The 19,764-nt window shown below is 36.0% G+C and overlaps 1 protein-coding gene across 4 annotated transcripts in view; it reads left to right on the top strand.

Annotated features, from left to right (window-relative positions):
* The first annotated feature begins 15,134 nt into the window (after nucleotides 1-15,134).
* LOC122315332 (diphthine--ammonia ligase) overlaps nucleotides 15,135-19,764 on the top strand; it is a 34,897-nt gene continuing 30,267 nt past the window's right edge. For 2 of the 4 annotated variants that reach the window (XM_043131189.1, XM_043131190.1), the window contains exons 1-2: nucleotides 15,135-15,425; nucleotides 15,634-15,705. In XM_043131189.1, coding sequence (XP_042987123.1) covers nucleotides 15,665-15,705 — 41 coding nt within the window. In that variant the 5' untranslated portion in view covers nucleotides 15,135-15,425; nucleotides 15,634-15,664. Of the gene's footprint in view, nucleotides 15,426-15,633; nucleotides 15,706-16,104; nucleotides 16,185-19,764 lie in introns of all 4 variants that reach the window. The other 2 variants (XM_043131188.1, XM_043131191.1) reach the window with 2 other exon arrangements.

Here is a 19,764-nt window from a genome sequence, read left to right on the forward strand (position 1 = left end):
ATTATTAGACTTCACCTCTAACCCTAATAAGAAAGTTTAGCCAACCATATTTATCAAAAGAGTCATGAAAATCAAATAAATATTATTCATGATAAAACTAAAAAAAATACAAGAAAACAGCCACAGGAAAACAAAAGTGGAGAGAAGATAGAGCTAAAAACTCCTTTTTCGAAACCTTCCCTACTCTCCGTAAAAGCCAACTAGCGTCCAAAGCCTTCAGGACCAAAAGTCTCTAGGTCAAAGAAAATCTTTTCCAGTTCGTAAGCCCCCCAAAGCCCAATGTTGTGTCTCTTTTCTCTTCCCTGATTCGTGCAGCGTCGTCTAGTCTCTATGTTGCATTCCCTAGCTTCTCAATGTCACTGCCACATTCCCAGCTCCTGTGTCATGTCTCTGTTTCCTTTTCTTTTTCTCCGTTCCGTGTGCTATCCAGGAAGCTACTCCCAAATTCAACAAAAAATAAGCTTTTTACATTTTTCTTTCCTTCATGTAAAAACTAGCCATCGTTTATTTTTTTGTCTCTAGTGTCCCAACCAAAAAAAAAAAAAAGCCTTTTGTCTCTCTCCTTTTTCTTTCAAGTCTAGCCGAACCAGAAAGTGTCTCACGAAACCTCTCTCTGAAAACCTCATGTATTCTAGCCCTTCCAAAACTCCTAACCTCTCTATGCGTCAGTCTCCCCAGAGAAAAAGTAAACCCAAAAGCTCCCTATACTGAAAAAGTCTCCCACACTGAATCCTCCTTTCCCGTTTCATCCAAACCGACCCAGAGCTTTGGCGTCCTAATCTCTGCCTTTCTCTCAAAATACTATGCCTTTTCTGCTCTCCGTCAAGTCTTTTCTCTCTGCCAGTCTCGTCCGTTGTCTAGCTGATCCTTTATTAAAAAATAAACCCAAACGAAAAATTCTTTCCGGCTTCTGTCTCTTTTTGTTTTTCCCCTAGCTGTCCCAGAAGTCTTGCGTCGTGCTGTTCTCCTCCAACTTAAACTTGGCTCATGTAGGGTCCTCCTTTCGTATCTATTCCCCCAAAAGCCCCCAAATGGAAACAAGCTTGCCAAAAGCTGAAGCAGTCTAGGGAGCAGCTCTCCTTCCATTTCGTCTAATGCCCATTGTCCTTAAGAAAAAACTCTCTGTGTCCTTTTCCAAAACTGTCTTCAGCATGCCCACGTCACTGCCTTCCCCTTCAGTACTTATTGTGGTCCCACTTTGTATCATGTGCTTGTTTAGAAATATTTGAAAGCCTGAAATAAATTAAAAAGAAGAATTTAATATAAAAAATATGTTGTGCATGTGAGGAAATACTGCCTAATTAAATCACAGGTCATAAAATTAAGCATAAATCATGATATTAACCAATTTAAATAACAATTCAAATTTATGCATATTAACCGTTTTTCCATCTAAAACCAATAATAATGTCATGAAATGATTAACATATATTGGTTCTAAATATATGAAATATGCAATATTTCAGCTCAATCATAACACCTGCTTTGGAAAACTTAATCATGATATCACAAGATAACCTCTAAACAAGTGGAAACAGGAATATGCTTAGATGATCGACCTAAGATATTGATTTATATACCTATCGTGACATGTTGTTTTTTTTTTTTTCCTAAATATCAACCTTCCATGAATAAAACAAGACATTAGCTAAGCTTATAATATTATATCAAGACATGTCATACTTATATTTTAACATCAAAACGAGTTATTCATGTTGGACTCCAAATCTGTATTGAAAGTATGCTTCCAAAGATTCACCTTATATAACTCAATCCAAAACTCATTTTCATACAATAAACTAATGCCTAACATGTTAATCTAAATTCCAATAAAAATATATGGTAGAGTTACTCACCAAATCATGGCTTTTGGAGCTCTCAAGAATCGACTCTCTCCAAGGAACTTACTCTAACCTCTCAGTTTCACTCTCCTTTAAAACTTTGGACGTTTTGCTTACAAATAGACTAATGTAATGCTTGAGAATGGCATGGGGTGAATAGAAGAGGGAGAGGGCTATTTATAGAGTCTATTTGAGGTGTGAAGAAGTTCAATTTGAGTCATGGGTGGTTCAGTGTGCAGAAGTGGAGGTGAATGGGATTGGTGATGGCTTTTGGTGGAGTGCTTTGCTTGTGTTTTTAGTTTGACAATAGTTTGCACAATTAAAAATATTGCATTATTAACTCAGACAAGAACCGAAGGTGGTAATAGGTGTAGGAGCTAATAGGTTTTAGAAGTTAGGACAAAAACCTTTCGGTTTCCCAAGACAAACCAAGTGCGGGTTGGCATTTTTTTGTCCTCAAATCAATCCAGCTTCCTCTCAGTTTTTGTCCTATATTTGTGGCAAGATTTTGGTCACTAGTTGATACTGTTTGGGTGGCTTTTCTAGATGAGTATTGAGGCTTGAATGTTGGACATTTGTTTTTATTGCATATAAAATAAAAAAAATAAGTGTTGAAAGGAAAGGGTTCTAGTTGAGAATGGCACATTGTTTCCTGTCAATGATGTCCATCGGTTTGATCATTGATATGGTGAGTTCTTCGGGTGACATGAGAGTGCTTTGATGACATGATTCTAGACCAGAGGTGGTGCTATACACACGGGAGAGGGGATGATTTATGAGCATAAAAAAATGATGAAAAGTATTGGTGAGTTTGGCTGGCCATATTTATTTTCCAAGGTGAAGTAGTTTTGGCCATTGAGTGACTATGTGGCTGTTCTTGTCTCATCCTTAGGTCTTATTTTTTAAGAGTTAGGTAGTATGAAAGGGGGTTAATTATTTGCAAAAAATCATTTTGAGAAGGTTAGTTGAATTGGGGGTGTAACCGGTCCGGTTCAATTTGGTTTTGTCCATTCGTCAGTTTTGAAAATCTAGGAACTGATACCAAGCCGATTCACTACCGAAATTGGAATTTCAAGTTTTTCTAGTTTCAATCCGGTCTAGGTTTACAGATTATCTATTTTAGTAATAATATGATGTTTACATATACTAAACTATTAGTCTATTTATATTATATTATATAAATACATTATTTTATAATAATTAACACATACTTGTATAGTATTGAATTTAACTATAGTTTATGAGTTATAGACTTTTTATATGAGTATATATAATCAAATGTGTAAAAATGTATTTACAAAAAGAATATATATATATAATTTATTATGCCAAAAATATTTTTATCGTTGATCTATATATATATATCAAAAGTAAGTTTATATTAATGATTTAATATTAATATTTATATATAATTTATTATGCCAAAAATATATTCATCATTGATATATACATATATCAAAAGTAAGTTTATGTTAATGACTTAATATTAATGTTTATATATAAGATTAAATTTTTTGTTCCTGCAAGAAACAAAACTTCAAGCTACAAAAATGGAAATCTGTAGGGTCAAATTACATTATGCGCACAAACTATCTAACTGTTGATGCCTCTGGCCATAGTGGGGGATTGGCCCTATTATGGAAGGAAGATATTAAGTTGACTATTCTGAGTTATTCTTCTTCTCATGTTGATGCTGTGATAGAGGAGGATTTAAACAAGTTGTTTATAATTGGGATATATGGCCAACCAAAGGTATCTCGAAGAATTGAAACATGAGACTGGATTAAAAGATTGAATAGAGAAAATTCAAAAGTTTGGTTGGTCTTTGAGGACTTCAACGAAATTCTTTCACAAGATGAAAAATAGGGAGGAAGGGATAGGCCTGACCATCAAATTAGGGATTTCCAAGAGGTGTTGGGGGAATGTGAATTGAAGGATCTAGGATTTAGTGGGTCTAGATACACCTGGTGCAATAAAATGGAAGAGTTAGCTTTGGCTACAGAAAGGTTGGATAGGTTTATGGGAAATTTGGCTTGGTGCCATATGTTTGAGAGGGCTGCAGTATTCCATGGATTCTCTTCCTACTCAGATCACATACCAATCTAGGTGGATGTGATGGGATTTCAACCTAAAAGGAGAGAGCCTAAACCATTTAGGTTCGAGGCTATGTGGTTAGGAGAAGAATCATGCTCTCAGATTGTGCAAGATTCATAGAGAATACAAAGAAGTTAGAATGGGCTGCAAGGAGTCATGGATAGTATTTCTGGTTGCACTTCTAAATTGAAATTATGTAATAAAGAAAATTTTGGAAAAGTTCAATCCAAATTACAAGAAGCAAGACTGAGATTGAAGCATGTACAGTAAAGGGATCCCCTAGTACTAAATTCTGAAGCCATAGGTTCTGCACTTGAGGAAGAGCAAACATGGTTAGCAAGAGAAGAAATAATGTGGAAACAGAGACCTCGAGCTCTTTGGCTAGCTGAAGGGGACCAAAACACCAAGTTCTTCCATGCTAAGGCATCTCAGAGAAGGAAGAAGAACACCATTGTCAAGCTTATGGATGAAAGTGGGAGTTGGCATGAAGGGGAGCAATGCAATAATCTCATTATTAATCACTTCAATTCACTGTTTACCTCTGCAGGTTCTCAGAATGCTACTACTGTAATTGATAGAATTGAGCCAAAGGTTACTGTAGATATGAATGATGTTCTAACCAAAGATTACAATGCAAAGGAGGTGTGTAGAGCCTTGAAAGAGATGCATCCCTTGAAGGCCCCTAGTCTTGATGGCTTACCTCCATTGTTCTTTCAACAGTTTTGACCCCAAATTGGTAACTCTATCACTACTGCAGTTCTAGGTGCTTTCAACTCAAGTGATTTCCCTCAAGCAGGGAATCATACCTTCATTACTATGGTTCCTAAGGAAAATAATCCCATTAAAGTCAGTGATTTTAGACCCATTAGCCTTTGTAATTTTATTTACAAATTAATGTCTAAAGTCATTACTAATCGAATTAAGCATGTGTTGCCGTCTGTTATTTCAGAAACACAATCTGCATTCTTGCTTGATAAGTTGATAACTAATAATGTCTTAGTGGCCTACGAAGTTCTTCACTTTCTAAGAAGGAAAAAAAAAAGGGGGAAAGATAGGGTTTATGTCCCTTAAACTTGACTTGAGTAAAGCTTATGATAGGGTTGAATGGGCATTTCTTCAATCTGTTTTATGCAAATTGGGATTCCATGGTAGAGTGATCCAACTGATTATGAGGTGTGTGCAAAGTGCTTCATTTTCAATCCTTATTAATGGAACTCCAATAGGTCATATTATTCCCTCTAAAGGGGTGAGGCAAGGAGATCATATCTCGCCTTATTTGTTTTTACTATGCTCAAAAGGTCAACAGGTCTGTTAAAATATGTTGTAGCCTCAAATGCTATCTCTGGAATTTGAGTATGTAGAGGAGCCCCAAGATTGAACCACCTATTATTTGCTGATGATAGTCTAATTTTCTATGATGCTAGTGTTAAAACTAATTACAGATTAGTCGAGTTGCTGAAGATCTATGAGGAGGCTTCTAGGTAGTTAATTAATCAAGACAAAACTGCCATGGTATTGAGTCAGAACCTTGGGGCAATGCAAAAAAGGGCCATTATGAATTTGTGGGCAAATACTCATATACAACAATATGATAAGTACCTAGGATTGCCCCCTATGATGGGAAGGTCCAAACAGAATGTTTTTGCTGAGATTAAGCATAAAGTCTGGCTTAAGCTTCAAGTTTGGAAGGTCACATGTTTTCTCAAGGTGAGAGGGAGGTTCTTCTTAAGGCTGTGGCTCTAACCATTCAATCCTATGCTATGAGTTATTTTAAACTCCCTTCTACATAGTTGGCAGAAGATATGTAGTCCTAAAACGGATGGGGCCTAGGAATCAAAGAATTGAGAACTTTAAACATGGCATTGCTGGCAAAACAGGGTTGGAGGCTGCTGCAACAAAAAGTTCACTGTTTCACAAGATTTATAGTGCAAGGTATTTTCCAAATTGCAATTTGCTCAAGGCCCCAATTGGTCACTCTCCATCTTATGCATGGAGAGGAATATGGGAGGCTAAGAATATGCTTTAAAAAGGAGGGAGATGGAATGTAGGGAATGTGAGGAATATACACATCCTAGATGATGTATGGTTGCCTGGTTTTCGAGAGCTAAGAAAGGAAAGTAGTAATCCAAATTCTCAATAGAATTGGATGTCTGAGGCACTAGAAGGAAAAGTTGCTTCCCTAATAGATTGCAATACTCATTGGTGGAACTCATCAAAGGTTACATCTCTCTTCAATCCAAAGATTACAGAGGCCATATTAAGGTTGCATCCAAGTTATTCAAATGAGGATGATAAGTGGATTAGGGAGCATGAGAAAAGTGGCATTCTTAGTGTCAAAAGTGCATACAGGTTTTTTAAGGTACTTGCTGCTAAGAATGTGTGGGAAACTTCATATGTGGCTACCACTAAGAAGTTCACTAGAAGTTCTGGAATGGTTTATGGAAATTACAAATTCCTCACAAAGTTCAATTTTTTGCTTGGAGAGCTTGTAAAGAGATACTCCCCACTAAGGCAAATCTTATTAGTAAAAAAGTGGATGTGGATAGGGCCTACTATTTTTGTGATCAGTGTATGGAAGACTTAGCTCATGCATTATTTTTCTGTCATTCCATTCATGAATTATGGTCGAGAAAGTTCCCTATCTTGCAACATATGCATCAGTTTACTTCTTTCATGGCTACTGTAATGCATGTGTTTACAAAAGGATCATCAAAGGCCTTATCTGACTTTGTTCTGATGGCTTGGGGGTTCTGCCATAGGAGAAACAAGTTGATCCATGAGCAGATCAATGTACCACCTTTGCAAGTTTTAGAGTTTGCTATTTCTAATAAGGTCATGCAGGATTCTGGTTTGAATTATTCTGTTAAGTCCAGATGTATGAATTATAGGTGGTCTCCTCCACCAACTGATTGGTTTAAACTCAATTGTGATGAAGCCTTATTCTTTGACCAAAATAAAATTGGTATTGGTGCAATACTTAGAGATTCATATGGTTCTCTGGTAGTGGCACTAAGTAGAGGGGAAAAGGAGTTTCTCAAACCAGAAATTGTGAAAGTTACTGCTGTGTTGAGGGATTTGCAATTGTGTCTTAATATTGGCATCCAAAACCTTTTGATTGAAAGTGATTGTAAGATCTTGGTTGAGGAAGTGAATTGTGCAGCCGATTCTTTTACAATTATGAGAACTGTTATTACTGAGATCAGAAGACTAATGGCTTTAAGAGTTGCAAGTTACAGCATAGGGGATGTCTCTCTAATGCTGCTGGTCACCAACTGGCTAGACATGCATGGACTAATTTTCAAATGCAATTGTGGAGGCATTCTATTCCTGCTTTTATTGAGCATGTTATTTATGTTGATCAGTTATCTTGTACTCAGATTTGAGGTCTTTAGTACCTATGTGGATTGAAATTTAATCTTTCTACAAATAAAAAAAAAGTTTTATGTTATATTACTTTTATATTATAAGATTAAAATTTATATGTTATATTAAAAATTATAAGATTAATTTTATATTATATTAACTAGCAATTTAGCATATAATATATATAATAATAAAAATTATAAATATATATAGGTTTGGTTCGGTTTAAACAGATACTGCACCGGTTTAGGACCAATTTCGATTATTAAGAACTGGAACCATACCTGACCGCTTACAAATTGGACCAAACTTGGTCCCGTTCAACCAGTTTTTTGTTTTTTGTTTTTTTAACACCCCTAGGTTCAATGGTCAAAGTTTGTTGGTTTGCTTTCGGAGTGCATTGACTTCACCTAGTGCATCCGATTAGTGAGCTCTCACAATAATGACATGTCTTATCTCTACATGACATGAGCTGCACTTGATTTTCTATTCTTGAGCTATAGTAGTTTGAGCCAAAACAAGAAAAAAAAGGCTAAAATTGTAGAAAAATTTTTTAAAGAAAAAGAGTTGGGAGCAATTAGCATGCATAGTGTTTGATGGATTGTCAAAGTTACTATGCTAAGACTATTCCATGGCATCATGAGGTGTTTTGAAAATGTATTAAACTCTTGATGAAGGGCTGATCATGGATGTAAAATAAACCCTAGGGATGCATGGAAGGTTTACAAAAGAAAGAAATACCATTTGCTAGATTATGGTTTTTCTGTAGTGAGGTGATGAGAGTCCTAAGCTTGCTCTCCAAGGGATGCAATCTCTTCGGCCCCTAGTTTCTTACTAAGTTAGGCCTTACATTGGGCTGTCTTGAACCTTTCTTGGACCCTTCACTTATCAAGCTTGGACCATTTATTTAACTAACTTGTTTGGCGTTCTACCTATCCATCTAACTTTTGTACCTTGCTTATGAACCAATTTCCAAGCCCATTGAGGTGGCAAGTTCTCCTCGTGCCTCTTGTCATCTTCCATTGGCCTCTTGGCAACCAATTTTCACAAAACTTTTTATTGCTCCAAAATCTCTAAAATTTCTAATTGAGTAAGTGGTGAAAGTTATTTAGCCAAATTATGATTCTAAATGACTCCAAAAATTCCAAAAGCTCAATTCTCTTAAAGATCATCACTTCCACTTAGTTAAGTTCAGGGGTTATCACTGTCAAATTTCTAGTATTTGGCAATGATACTAACTTGATCCATGTAGTTCTTGGCGGGATGTTATACCATGCGAGCACAATGAGAGGCAAATTACTTGTATGCTAGGCGAGTGCTGTAGAAGGCAAAATGCTTGCACTCTAGGCGAGCATAAGGTGAAAATGCTTGCACCCCCTTCCTATTGTATTTTTCCCTCTTATCTTCATTTTGTTATTTTTCTGTTTAATAAATTTTGTCCATCCTATCTCATTTTTCTATCTTATCTTCAATTTTTTGTCCTCTTCTACATTTTCCATCTTATCTTCATTATGAGATAACTTTTAGTGAATACTAGCATATAACCCGCACAGTATGCGGGCTTGTATTTTCTTAAGCTAACATTGATTTATCAACACTTAATTTATAATAATTGAATTTACATTCTCTGATTGTTTTAAAATATATCAGAAAAAACCATGAAAATATTAAAATAAAATCCTAATCTTACTTATGATAACAACTAATGATAAATCTATACTCCTGGAAATTCAAACACGCAAAGAAAATTATAAAATTAATATCCAATACTTAGATAACATCAAACATTCAAAGCCAGCCTTCAAAGGAATCAAATGGCAGTGGAATAAGAAAAGGTAAACCTCTTTTTCACAAGCATTACGACTAAAGATATCCTAGCATGCAGTAAACAAAACCATTAGCCGCTATATATTTCAAATCACATTTTGACCAATAATAGAAAAAAAAATGTATCTCTCTCTATATATATATATGCAGATGTATATATAAATAAATATAATATTTACATATATAGAAGCATGAAAATCTCTACCAACATACTTTCTTCGCGCATACCCGTCTTAATGTCTTTATTTTGACCAGAAGCACCGTGTATATATATACACTAAAATATATCAATTTTTTGAGACAATGGAATAATAATTCACAAAAATGAAACACCACCGCAAATGGTACATTAACATTTGCCTCTCTCATTTGGTTATTTCCAAAAACAAAATAAAGCCAGTGAAGCAATGTATTTCCACATGCTTATATCAGACTTGGTTAAGCAGAGTTATTATTTTCCAGACTTCCAGATGCCTATGATTTCTGAACTTTCTTATCTATTTTCTTTCTTAGTAACGTCCAAATAATCATTTTCTTGTAAAGGAAAATTCAACTACGAAGTCGACAACCTGAAATCATGTTCAAAATGGCAAAAGTGAATCCACTCCAACGGCTACACAACCAATGGGCCTTTTATCAAACATGTGTGTAATGCATAAATAGATTATATATATCATATACCATAAATAGTTCCTATATAATATCCCATACAACTTGTATGTGTTTAACGTTCAAACTCACCTGTTTAATTTCCCTTTGAACGTTAGCCAATGTCCCAGGTACCTCAATATATCTTACAACCCGATGGCACCAACACACCCGAAACATAGTTGAATGCAGAAATGTATAGTGGCTTGGTCTCGTGGTGGGACTTGAATCATCTACTCAGATTTGGCATGCTCAAATGGTTGGAAGGATTCCCAATGCAATGAAAGGATTCCGAAAGAGCAAGACAAAGTGGCATTGGTTTGAGAGAGAGCGAGTGGAGAAGAAAGCAAAATGAAAAAACGCACTTTCCCTAAAGTTAAATAAACTCATCGAAATTGATACGTCAATAAATGATGCAGTGTATTTTCGGTTTCTTTTAGCGAAACAATGCACAGGTTGAGATCAGTGCATTTTGGTGGAGTCTTGCACCACGACAATTGGTTTATAACTTTTTAAGTAAGAATTGAAATGGAACCTAAAAATTACAAAATGGTTTACATCGGTGAAACATTGCTTTAAAATGATCACCAACGCAACACTCCGAGATTTTAGTTTATTTGCCAATGCTAGTTATCACCACAATAACCGACTTGAACGGAAAGAGTGCCACGTCAGAATTGCAGGACTCCACTTTTATATATGGTAATAGATTGGTCTATTAATATATTTTTATAAAAATCTTTGCATAAATTCTAATTATAGGAATACTATTTGAAACTATTCTGGGTATTATTACATGAGTAATGCTATATACAGTCGTAGAATGTGTAAACGATGTACAATCGCTTTGAAAAAAAATAGGGTCTACGATTAAAAAGTTAATTTTTTTTCATGTAGGTCCTGTGTGACGCCCCCAAATCCCCATGCACGGACACGGGGAAATCGAGACGTCCGGATGATGACATCACGGGTCATCACCCTATCGACGTGTGCCAAGTGTGTGTATAAGCGACGAATGTGCACGGGAAATACACAGCAAAAAGCAAGTCAATAACTAAGTACCAGAATTTTTCTTGTTTAATACAAAACTGTTCAAAACATACATAAATAAATATTACAAGACACAAACATAATTTTAAACTAAATACAAAGCATAAACTTCAGCAACCCGGCGGAGCCGCATCCTCGGGCTCAGCCTCCTCCTCCTATCCTCGATCTCTGCACCAAAATCTACGGTACCAAAAATGGTGCCACAAGTAAGTAAAATCCAAACACCACCAGATAAAAACATATAGAACTCAAACAATATGCATGAAGTGATGCCAATGCACAAAACCCATAAAATCATATTTTTCCACACCCGCCAAAAATCTCATTTGGCCCAAAAACATATCATTTCCAAATATCACGCCAAAGGTCACATTTGGCCCATATCAAACTCAAACTGTTTACCAATTAAACCATATGCACCATGACCTCCCCTAGGGGTCATCCGCACACCCTGGCTCCAGTGCCACACCGCAGGTAACGACCACGCATGTGACACTTAAACGAGCGATGCCCAGTTCCGCGCCCCGCCCATTCGTAAGCAAGCATCCTCTAGCCCTCGCCAGCGAAGGGCCACGGAGTCGGTGCGTAGAGCGATACTCGGTTCCGCGCCCGACGCGTTCGTAGCCAAGCATCCTCTAGCCCCCGCTCCCGTCGTCGCCCAGCGACAACTCAGGGGACGTCACTCAGTTTATTACGCTCCCGAGTGACCAGAGGAGCTCCACCGGGATAATACCTCATCCCGGCTTGGGGTCGTGATACACGCGCATCCGAAAATCCACTTACGCCAATAAAACAGGATTTTCTCAATTTAAATAAAACGCACACGCATGCACCATGTAAATGCGATATTAATGCACAAAAAGATCAACCAACCATAAATCAATAAAACAAGCAACTCCGTCCTCCATCCATCCGACCCCCGAACTCCTTGGACTCAATCCGGAATCAGTCAACTAACAACAAATAATTATTGAATGAGCAAAATATATTTAAATCTAAAAGTAGGGTTTGGAAAATACTTACAGTGCTATATGGTATTTTTAGAAAACACGCGGCGTTGCAAACGGCGGAAGGAAAGCAATGTAACAGTGAAATTTCACTGTGGTCGTGGGTTGTAAAATACCCACTTTTGAATGGGGACAAACCAAGGCTCGAGATTGATAGGGAATGGTCTAAGGATGTTTATGAAACTAGTGGAAGTGGAGTTTGGCCGTGGGTGGCGACAGAAACGACGGAGGAAGGGCCGAAATGCCCAAAACGGAAACTAGCTCGTGGGAGCTGTTCTGGTGGCTGGTAGAGGCCGGAAATGGGTGGGTTAGGACGGCAAGGAGTCGGTGATGAAGTGGTGAAGAGGTGGTGGCCGGAGGTGGAGCGACGGCGGCAGATCGGAGCAAAAATCCGTGAGGCTTGCTGGACTTTTTCCGGCCAAACGGCGGCACGGCTGGGGCTGAGATTCGGTGGGGTGGTGCGCCGGCTGGAGGGGAGTAGACCGGCTGGGGTGGTGTCGACCACGGTGGCCGGACGGCAGTGGGTTAGGGCTAATGGGTTGAACGGCGTGAAGGAGAGGAGAGAGAGAGAGAGAGAGAGAGAGAGAGAGAGAGAGAGAGAGAGAGAGAGAGAGAGAGAGAGAGAGAGAGAGAGAGAGAGAGAGAGAGAGAGAGAGTCGACGCACGGGGGGCTCGGGGGAGAAAGAAAGAAGGGAGAAAAAGAAAGAAGAAAAAAAAAAGAAAAAGAAAGAAAAGAGAAAAAGAGAAAAAAGGAAAAAGGGAAAAGAAAAGATGTAGGAAAGAAATGAGGTCCAATCCTCACTCTGGAAACCAAAACGAATCCGCCGAAAACGACATTAAAAATTGTAAAACGACTAATTAAAATAAACACCGCATCAAATAAATAAAAACAAATTTTAAAACGCAATAATTTAAAATAAATAAACCAATATATTAATTAAATTAAAAACAACCCTTCAGTAAAAAAAACACGTAAAAGCGGGTCATCACATCCCGTATTAATTCATTTTTTTTTAAAAAGACTGCTCGAATGCTTGCACAACCGCGATTGCAAATATCATTTCTCTTATCACATAATCTAACTTTGTATGGCTCGTACGACTCTGTCTTGGTGTTTTTCCCATTGTTTGCTTCTATAATTTTAGGCCTTGCTTACCATTACTTTTTAGATGAATTAGGGTTTTTTTAGAGCCCTTAATTTTATGTTTTTCTCCATATCTTCTCTCTCTCTTTTGGTTTTTTCATGGCTATTTGTACTGCAGACGTTATGAGGCCCAAGGATTCTTAAGCTATTGTTTCAGTGTTATGCTTTTGATGAAGTAGTTGATAGGACATAGTATCTTATAATTCTCATTTACCGTTCTTTTTTTTTTTTTTTTAAACGGATATGACTATTTCATTACTTAAACAAGGTTACAAAGCTTCAACAGCAACAAGTTGCTTAGTACAATTTGGGATCTCCTCTAGATCATATAGATCATAATCACTTAAAAGGGCATCCTTGGCTAGTTTATGTGCTATCATACTAGCATCCTTCTTAGTGTGGGAAACAGACTAAGAAACAAAAGACTTTAGGACCTTTCTTGTGTCTTCCACTATAAGGCCTCTCGTACTCCAGTCCTCTACTAGTTTTTGCAATTTCTCAACTATCTGTAAGGAGTCGCCTTCAAGCATTAGTTCAAGTATCCCAACTTCTTTACTGAAGAGCACGACCACCATCAAAGCATGAGCGTCTGCAACAAAGGGGGAGAAGATCATTTTCCTTCTAGCTCTTAGAGTAGCTAGCACCTCCCAATTGCATTCTCTGATGATGCCTCCAATGCCTACCAAATCCCTCAACACATCAATAGCAGCATCCCAATTGTGTTTATATTTTCCCTCTGGGGGTTTCTTCCATTTCTCACATGGTGTGCTACCACTGGTTATTCCAACAGAGGTCTTATTCTGAGCTTCCTTGAAACATCTCAGGTCACCTTTAGGTTTCTGAATGATTGAGTTTGGGTGCCTGAATACTTTCCTATGCACAAAGTCATTCCTCCTGGTCCAAAGGAGTCTTGCTATCATGCCTGCTTCTTCCATTTCAGGTTGAGATAATCTCTCTCATATGGGACCAAATTACCTTAAAGCATGGATCATTAATGGTCATTTTTTGGATGTGTCTACTGGCCTGTCCCCATACATATCGAGCAGCTTCACAACTCCACAGTACATGGCTCAAAGTTTCCTTCTATAGATGGCATATTGGGCATAGATTGTCCTTTCTAATCTTCCTTCTGCATAGGTTAATAAAGGTGGACAAAGCCTCACTATAGGTCCTCCAAAGGAACATCCTCACTCCATTTGGAAGCTTCATCTTCCACATTTCTTTCCAGAATCCATCTTGGTTTGAGTTATTTGATGTGTCACTCTCTAGGTTGGTTTGTAATTCTTTGTGCATATGGTAGGCACTTCTCACAAAGAAGATGGCATTGGATGTTCCTCCTCATCCCAAACGATCCTCTCTACCACCTAGGTTAATAGGGATAGTTTTAATGATATCCACACTATCCTGTAAGAATAGATTGTGTAGGAGATTGTCGTCCCACTTCCTTAGCACTGGATCTATTAACTCATCCACCAATGTTGCAGTTGTGTTCTCAATCCTGTCAAGATTTGGACAGAAGAAGTGAGGTATGGGCAGCCACCTGTCTTCCCATATCTTGATTTTAGCTCCATTGCCAACTTATTAAAAAGTTACATTTGTCATGATGAAGTCGTGACCTAAATATTTGAATAAACAAATTAGATAATTTTTAACTTCGTTTATTTTAACATGGCAATTTAGATGCAGTTTGGATATTGAGATAGAGTCATTTCAACTTGATCAGTTTTAAGTCCCATTTAGATAATTAAAGTGTTTTTTCTTATCTCATTTTATTATTATAATTTTTTTAAATTCTTATATAAAATATAATAAACAATTCAACTTTTTTCAAATCTCTAAATAATAATAATGTTAAAAAGAATATTCTAAAAATATTTTATTTAACTTTTTTAAGCTTGGTTTGGTTAACAAAAATCAAATTATCTTATCTCATCTCATCATATATAATCAATATAAGTTTTTCAAATTTTCACACAAAATATAATAAACAATTCAACTTTTTCAAATCTCATAACAAAATTAAGATTATTAAAAAATTATATTATAATAATATTTTATTTAAATTTTAATAAAATATTTTATCTAATCTTATTTATAATGCATGACTAAACAATATCTTAATTTTTATCTTATTTTATTCAATATCCAAATCATAATTTTACCCAATTTCCGATGAAAAGAAAGAAAGAAAAGAAAGTATGAAGTGCTGATGGTCGCTCGAGGGCGTTGGCCGCCATCTTCAATCTTCCGAGTGTATTTGCGCATAAATAAAAAATATAAAAAATCTCTGGAGGATACTTTAAAAACCCTAAACCAAGTTCTTTGTTCGTGAGTGTCACTTGGGTAACGGTCGCAGCCGGGGATAGCTTAAAGATGAAGGTGGTGGCATTGGTAAGCGGCGGCAAGGACAGCTGTTACGCCATGATCAAGTGTATGCAGTATAGTCACCAGGTTTATTTTCTTTCTTTCCTTTCTCGTCTGTTTGGTTCCCGAGAAAACCCTTGGAAAACAACCCAAAACATGATAAAAGAAATTTGATGTTCGAGTCCTATGCATGTTGTCACTTTTCCCATGGGGCTTGGTTCCACGAAAGATCGATTGGGATTTTTAGGTTGTTAGTTATCCAAACAAAGGATTGATAATTGATTGGTTTTTGTAGGTTGTTGCATTGGCGAATTTGTTGCCGGCTGATGATTCAGTGGACGAGCTTGATAGCTACATGTACCAAACTGTTAGTCTCTCTTCATCTCTAGTTATCGTGGTGGATGACTAATTTAAAAAAAAAAAAAAAATAGCGTTGTGGATGCCAATGCTTTGAAAACTATGTTTAGAAGTAAGCTTTGGGCCCACGGAAAACTCTTGCATTACAACAGGAATACATGTATTTGTATGCCACACATACTTGTTTATCCCCTTGCTGTGAGGGTTGATCTTGTTCTATTTTATTTATTTATTTATTTTTATAATTCCTGTAATAGGTAAAAAAATGTTGTTTGTTTTTGGTAGATGAAATGTGCATATCTTCATTATTACTTGAATTTTATTTACCCATAAAGAAAATGTGCATAAACATTTCTTCTTACTTTGGTTTGTTTACTGTTTTGTTCGGATTGTTGAATGCTTTCGTCAGGTTGGGCACCAAATAGTTGTCACCTATGCAGAATGCATGGGACTACCATTGTTCAGACGACGAATACAAGGATCTACAAGGCAAGCCTTTTAAGTGGGAATTCTTTGGTAAAATCAATTATCTGATATCAGGGAACTTAAAAACAATCTCTTCTTATCACGGAACTAAGAAAGTGATCTTAACTTATAATTCCAAAAGTGCTAGAGTTCAATGATGGAACCACATGTAGAGTAGGGGAGGGCATCAATGCCCTGAAGGTTTGAAAAACATCTTCACATGTGTCCTTTCTGGAAGAGAGCTTCAAAAGAAGCTTATGGTGCTCCAATTCTAATTTCTATTTTTTTTTTTATATATACCTAAAAATGAATTTCTATTTAAATATAAAACCTTTTTTTTTTTTTTTCCAAGAAGCCACTCATTCAAATTCAATCAATGCCACAATGCTACTGGCAATTAGTTATTATACCAATTTTCCTATTATTTTTCTTCCCATGTAATTACTGTGATCAACATGAGACCTTATATTGCCTCAAACCAAACGTTGAAAAGAGCAAAACAAGTTAAACTTCCTCTATACTGTTTCTGTCTCTTTAAGGCTTCTTATCGCATAACATTGGGATAGTAGTGCTCCAATCTAAACACTTCGCCAAGCTACAAAGGTTATTCTGTTTTGTTTATATCTTTATATGGTTTAATTTACATATATTATTTTCCTTTGGTGAAATTATATGTAGCAAAATATTTCATTTACAAAAAAGTTCGGAAATACTTACCTCATTATAAATATAATTTTACAAATGACACACATTTGAATGAAACAAACAGATTTTTTATTTTTATTTTTATAATCCCTTTAGATTACTTATCTAGGCAAAATAATGCCTTTAGATCGGCATGAGAGGTGGTTCAAATTTAAAAAGAAAAAGGTGAGTTTGAAATTTGAAAAAGGGGGTTTCAAACTTAATAGCAATATTCCCATTAAATGGATGTTTATTTTTGTTTTGGAAACTTTTGTATATTTCAAGGCAATCCAAAAAGGAAAGCACACCATCTGTAATGGATTGCAGGAAGATTTGATTGTCATAATTTTTGTTACACCCTCCCTCCCCAAAGGTTGATTGTTGACTCTGCCCTTGCAAGAATTATTTTTCATTTTTTGGCTAGTGCCAAATCTTTAATCATGTTTCCCTGACTAATATATATTTTTTCTTTATATGTTTTATGTATTCTATTTATTGATTATAATTTGATTCAAAGGGAAGGACAACTATTAGTTGGTTAAAGATCTAACAATTTCACTGTGAGTCCATGAATAAATAATGATTTTCTGTTGCAATTTAAAAACAAGAATACTTGGGGTATGACCATGTTTATGCTACTAATATTATTTTGAGCATTAATTAATTTTCGATAATGATAGAAAGTGGCAAAGCATAGATTGGTATTGGTTTTGCTGAAGATAATTTTGGGAGGGATTTGGGTTTCTCTTTTTTGATAAGTAAGTAGATATTTTATTGATTTTGAATAGGCATAGCCCCAAGTATACATGTGATTACACCTAGTTAGGAACTAGAAATGGTTACAAGGAAATCATGAAAGTTGAGACCATTAAATTTATGACAATGGTCCACATAACTAAAGTCTTCCAAAAAGAAACTCTTAAACTCTTCCAAGGAGCGCTCTTGATCCTCAAGATTTGGGTTTCTCTTAATATTGAAAACTATTAATTGGTGGCCGCCACCAATGCATAAATGCAAAATTGCATTCTATTTTAATTAATTTAATAACTTTGTTGAGGTAAGATGCAAACATTTAGATATCCTAGAATCAAATGATGTGGTTGGTTTTAAGGTGACATTTGTAGTTGTAAATTTGAAAGGATGGTATGAAATTGTCCACTTTTTATTGGAATCTTTGCAAAGAAATAGTTTAACCCTATGGGTTGGCTCAAGTGGTAAGAGCCTTGGTCTTGGTGGTATGCTTACTCTAGGTCTAAGGTTCGAATCATGGAGTATAGGGCTGTAAATGAACCAGTCTGTTTGATAGCTCGCTTGGTACTCGCTCGGTTAAACTCGAATCGAACTCGACTCGTGAAAAAAAAAGCTCGTTCGTTAAAGCAGATACCCGCTCGATTTGTAAATGACATATACCCGATAAAACTCGACTTGACTCGGCTAAAACTCGTTTAGGCTTGCTCGTTTATGCTCGAGTCGACTCGTTAGCTTGACTTGATTAAAACTCATCATATATTGATAAATATATACATACACTTATGCATGTATATATGTATTAGCTAATAATATAAGCATACCATTTTTATAATTAAATATATAATATGTATTCTAATTACTTATGTCTATATAGTAAATACTTCATAGGTATATTTTATAATTTGTATAATAATTAGTTGATAAAATTTAATAATTTCATATACTAGTAGGTGAGAACCATATATGAAATAGATATATGCTATTATATTAAGTGTATGTATTATTAATATATGTAGGCATATAATATATTGTTATTTTGGATAAATATCAACTAGTTAGATATTAATTATTTATAAATTTTTTAAAATTTTATAATTTAATAGAGGTTCTACTTGTTAGTTGTATAAATTCAATCTTAGTTCTTTTTATTTATTTATTTAATTTATTAATTATTAAATCTTATTCCGAAAAAAGAAAAAAGAACAATTCAAGCTCGAGCTCGGCTCGACTCGAACTCATTTGTGGGAGGAGCTCGAGCTCGAGTTAAGATTTTAGCTTATTGGGTCGAGTTCGAACAAAGAATTAAAAAAAATCTTGAGCTCAGGCTCGAGCTCGAGTATTTTGAGTCGAGCCGAGCTCGACAAGCCAAAAACCGGCTTGGCTCGGCTCGATTACAGCCCTAAATTGGAGTACAAAGAATTTATAGGGTCCATGGGATTGGGGGAGTTTCCCCTTGAATTATCGAGATGCAATTGTGGGAAACTCTTTGCCGAGGGCTTGTTTACCCCCATGATTATTCGAGACCTTATTCCAGATACCCAGTTGAATGAAGGCCAAGGCGCATTTTTCATTAATAGCTTAAAGGTGCACACTCAAGTACACTTGGTGTATACAACAGAAAGCATTTGTTTAGGAAGGCGGAAACAAAACTAGGAGGCCAAAGTTAGTAATAAGCTGACATCCATACACATAGCTGCTCATTGATTGTAAAACCAGAATTAAAAATCCAAGAGTCATTTGTTAGTTTGATATTGAGAAAGCCAGTGATCATCTAATGGGTATTATTCAATATATCTTAGGAAGTGGTCAAAATTGTTTTTATTAATGCCTTTTTTATTTGGGCTGTTGCTATAGACTTAATGGCCTAAATTTGCACGATTTTCATATGTCTTTCTCTCATTCTCGGTGAGTGTCTCTCTTATATACTTCTGTGTATTTGTGTTCTGCCTTTAGTGGTAGTTGATAAAAATTTGTTATTAGTGGTAGTTGATAAAAATTTGTTACTTATCATAAAAATTAATTCTAGGAAGGTTTGGCTTTGGAGATGGATGGGAACAATGAGTTTTATCTTGTATTTCTGCCATGAGATTTCTTTTCAATGGCTGTCCTGGCTTCTTTAATAGTTCTAGAGGTTTGAGAGAAGATTTTCCGTGTCTCCTTTACAATTCAT

This window comes from Carya illinoinensis, chromosome 7 (assembly GCF_018687715.1).
Source record: "Carya illinoinensis cultivar Pawnee chromosome 7, C.illinoinensisPawnee_v1, whole genome shotgun sequence".
Lineage (NCBI taxonomy): Eukaryota > Viridiplantae > Streptophyta > Magnoliopsida > Fagales > Juglandaceae > Carya > Carya illinoinensis.